The 4,146-nt window shown below is 40.9% G+C and overlaps 1 protein-coding gene across 2 annotated transcripts in view; it reads left to right on the top strand.

Annotated features, from left to right (window-relative positions):
• ZNF514 (zinc finger protein 514) overlaps nucleotides 1-3,561 on the top strand; it is a 12,205-nt gene extending 8,644 nt beyond the window's left edge. The window contains exons 5-6 of one of the 2 annotated variants that reach the window (XR_551592.1): nucleotides 1,109-2,166; nucleotides 2,288-3,561. Coding sequence is in view for 1 of the 2 variants with exons in the window: in XM_008587711.1 (XP_008585933.1) it covers nucleotides 1,109-2,091 (983 nt within the window). In the remaining variant the exon portion in view is untranslated. Of the gene's footprint in view, nucleotides 1-1,108; nucleotides 2,208-2,287 lie in introns of those variants that run through there. The other variant, XM_008587711.1, reaches the window with a different exon arrangement.
• Nucleotides 3,562-4,146: the final 585 nt, after the last annotated feature.

Here is a 4,146-nt window from a genome sequence, read left to right as displayed (position 1 = left end):
AAAAAAAAAAAAAAAAAAAAAAAAAAAAAAAAAAACAGTGTTGTGTGGAGTCCTCCTCACACGGCATCTCTCTGCCCCGCCAGGAAATATTCTTTGACTTAAGGACTTGTGATTATAGGGCCCACTGGAATAATCCAGGATAATCTCTCCTTCTCAAGGTCTGTACCCTTAATCACATCTGCAAAGACCTTTTTGCCATGTAAGGTAACCTCTTCACAGGTTCTTGGGATTAGGGCCTGGACATCTTTGGGGGACAATTATTCTGCCTACCACAATTATGTACAGTAATATGATATACATTATATGTATATGTTTATAATACGTAATAATATACAGTGTGGACTGAGGTGTTGAGGGAAGACTTTGTGGAGGACATGACCTGTCCCTGAAAGATGTTTAAAGGCTTAGAGAAAGAGTGGGGTAAGAGTGGATGTGTATACATGGGAAATAGGCAGGCAGCCAGCTTCTGTGCTAAAGGTACTTGCTGAAGAAGAGGACAGGACCCTGGTTAAGTATTGTAGGGCTGGAGTGAAAGACTCAGGGTTTGTCCTGTAGGAACTGCAGAGACTTTGGGGATTAAGACCTGGAGAGAAACACAAATAAGGAAAGAGATATTTTAGGAAGAAGAAGTGATGGGGGGTTTCAGGAAAGAGACTGGAGGTGGGAGAAATGGATGGAAGTCTGTTACAAATATCCAGGCCTGAAGAGATTGTGCGGATGTCAAGTCTACACCTGGGTGACTTACCAACCCTACACTTTATTTCTTTTTGTCCCTTTTCTTCATACTTGGTATGTTTCCCGTGTCACCCTTACTGCCGTCCTCTCATCTTGACAGTCTCTGGAGTTACCTTGGGTACTGGAATCCCAGATTAGGAAAACCCAACCTGAGTTCTCTCAGGATTTCCTAATCTCCAGTCAGCTGCTCATCACTTGTTCTTGACATCTTCACAACCTTCTTCAGACATAAGCAATTCTTGAAAGAATCTATACACCCTTTTTAGATATTTTAAAACTTAATTATCTAAATCCATTATAGTAGTTTAACTTCCTCTTGGTGCATAGAACACGTAATACTAGGATGCCTTTTTTTTTTCTTCTTTTTTAACAGACTTGGAGAGAAGGCCTAAAGCCAAGGAATCAACGCCAAGTCAGGGAATTTCCAAGAAAGAATTATTCCAGGTAACACCTGTGGAAAAACACATTCGAGATAAGCTCTGGTTCTCCAAACTGAAAGCAACCTGTGGTTGTGATGATCAGTTAGAGACACAGCAGATAAAACAGGAGAGACACCTGAAAGAAATGACAGTCACTCACCAATCTGTCACCCTTAGGAGAGATCACGAATGGAATGAACTTGGGAGAAGTTTAGGCTTAACATCGGTCCTTGTTGACCAACACAGTGTTCCCATGGGAGAAGAGTCCTATAAATGGGATACAGAATTCAGACAGACTTTAGAGAGAAATAACTCTCATAGAAACCACCCGGGGAAGAAATCTTGCAAATGTAATGAGTGTGGGAAGTCCTTCCATTTCCAGTCAGAACTTAGACGCCATCAGCGATGTCACACTGGAGAAAAGCCATATCAATGCAGTGAATGTGGACGGGCTTTTGGTCATATTTCATCCCTTATTAAACATCAGAGAACTCATACTGGAGAAAAGCCCTACGAATGCAGTGAATGTGGGCGAGCCTTCAGCCAGAGTTCATCTCTTGTGCTACATTACAGATTTCACACTGGAGAGAAACCCTACAAATGTAATGAATGTGGACGGGCCTTTGGTCATACTTCATCCCTTATTAAACATCAGAGAACTCATACTGGAGAAAAGCCCTACGAATGCAGGGAATGTGGGAGAACCTTCAGCCAGAGTTCATCTCTCATTGTACATTATAGATTTCATACTGGAGAGAAACCCTACAAATGTAATAAATGTGGGAGAGCCTTCAGCCAGAGTTCATCTCTCACTCAACATTATAGATTTCACACTGGAGAGAAACCCTACAAATGTAATGAATGTGGACGGGCCTTTGCTCACACTGCCACCCTTATGAAGCATCAGAAAAGTCACACTGGGAAAAAATCCCTATGAATGCAGTGAGTGTAGAAGTGTTTTCAGCTGGAGTATACACATCACCAAGCCTCAGAGGATTCTTAGCAGAGAGAGGTCCTATTAGTGTAATGTATGTGGGGAGACCTCTGGTGGGGGACACATTTTGTTTAACATCAGACAGCACACACTAAAGAGAAGCCCTGCCAATGTCATGAGAGGGTGAGCTCAGAGAGAGGTCCTATTAGTGTAATGTATGTGGGGAGACCTCTGGTGGGGGACACATCTTGTTTAACATCAGACAGCACACACTAAAGAGAAGCCCTGCCAATGTCATGAGAGGGTGAGCATTCAGTCACACCCCTCTCTTACCAAACACCGGAGAATTTATACTAGTGAGAAACCATGTGAATGTAATGAACGTAGAAAGGCTTTAGTTAGAGGACACATGCTACTTAACATCAGACAGTTTATATGAGGAGAAGTCTTATCAATGCAATGAGTGTGACACACCCTTCAGTCATATACTGTTCCTTAAACAAAATAAAATAATAACTCATACTGGAGAGAAATTCTGCAACTGTGGTTAAGTATGGAAAAAGCTTCAGTAATACTTCTTCCCTTGCTAAGCATCAAAAATACGCACTAGAAAGTAGCCCTGTGAAAGAAGATGTGGGGTGGCCTTCAGTCAGAGTTCACCCCTTATTAAGCATTAGAAAACTAATACTTGAGAAAAACCTTAAAAATGTGGTGAATGCGGAGAGCCTTCAGTCAAACCTCATCCTTTTGTAAACCTCAGAGAACTCTCCCTACCAGTTACAAACCCTGGGAACATAACATATGTGGGAAAGCCTCTGGTGGGTGTTCCACCCTTTCACACATAGAGAATTTGTACTGGAATGACTTCAAATTTGGTCAAACTAGGAAAACCAACTAGTACAGTTCAGGCCTCAGCATAGATTAAGTCTTCACATCAAAGAGAAACCCTGGAAGCTTAATCAATGTGAGGAAAGTTCCTTTTAGACTTGAGATTCACAAAATAGAGCTAAAAGGAAGCCAAGAAACCAGCTCATCTGGTGATTCTGTACCCTGTGGGGGCCATTTGCACAGCTGCACTTTTGCTCTGCTCCCACCCTGTACTGATGGGGTGGGCTGGCAGTGAGCAAGTGAGGAGGAGGGAGGCTGAGGAAGGTGAAGAGCCAGCAGTGATCCAGCCCAACCATATTCTAGAACTAAGGAAACTGATGTTCACAAAGTGCCATGTCCTGGTCTACAGGCCTGCCTGGGCTGGGCCTCTTTCCTTTGGTTCACAGCTGTACTTTGGGGATTGGGAGGCTGAAAGCCTTCCCCGCATGGCACACCCATGTGTTTGTTTCTCTGTAACACACATTACCTTTCTCTGTGAGGCAATGGACTGGTTTATGTTTGAGCAAAAAGCAACTTTCATTACATCTTTATGCTACTGGATTTGGAATTTTTTAAATAAAATGAAACCTTTTTTAAACATTAAAATCACTAAAATATGGGTGTTATAAAAAACTCAAAAACATTAAATGAAAGAAGGCAGATGCCAGAAACCACATATCAAATGGTTCCATTTATAGAAAATGTCAAGAAAAGACAAATCTTCAGAGACAATGTAGATTAATGGTGGNCTACTGGATTTGGAATTTTTTAAATAAAATGAAACCTTTTTTAAACATTAAAATCACTAAAATATGGGTGTTATAAAAAACTCAAAAACATTAAATGAAAGAAGGCAGATGCCAGAAACCACATATCAAATGGTTCCATTTATAGAAAATGTCAAGAAAAGACAAATCTTCAGAGACAATGTAGATTAATGGTGGCCTGGGAGTGGCACTTGGGAGTGACTGCAAGTGTTATGAGGAATCTTTTTGGGGTGATGGAAATGTATAACTGGATGGTGGTGATGGTCAAACAATTTGGTAAATTCACTAAAAATCATTGAGTTGTACACTTAAAATGGGTGAATTTGATGGTATGCAAATTATACCTCAGTAGAATCAGCTTTTTAAACATCAAATATACAGATATAGAAACTATTGCTAAACAAATTTTCCTATCTTGTCTGTT

This window comes from Galeopterus variegatus, unplaced genomic scaffold, assembly GCF_000696425.1.
Source record: "Galeopterus variegatus unplaced genomic scaffold, G_variegatus-3.0.2 Scaffold4504, whole genome shotgun sequence".
Lineage (NCBI taxonomy): Eukaryota > Metazoa > Chordata > Mammalia > Dermoptera > Cynocephalidae > Galeopterus > Galeopterus variegatus.
The sequence above is the reverse complement of the archived record's forward strand: the minus strand, read 5'-3'. Positions and strand labels throughout refer to the sequence as shown.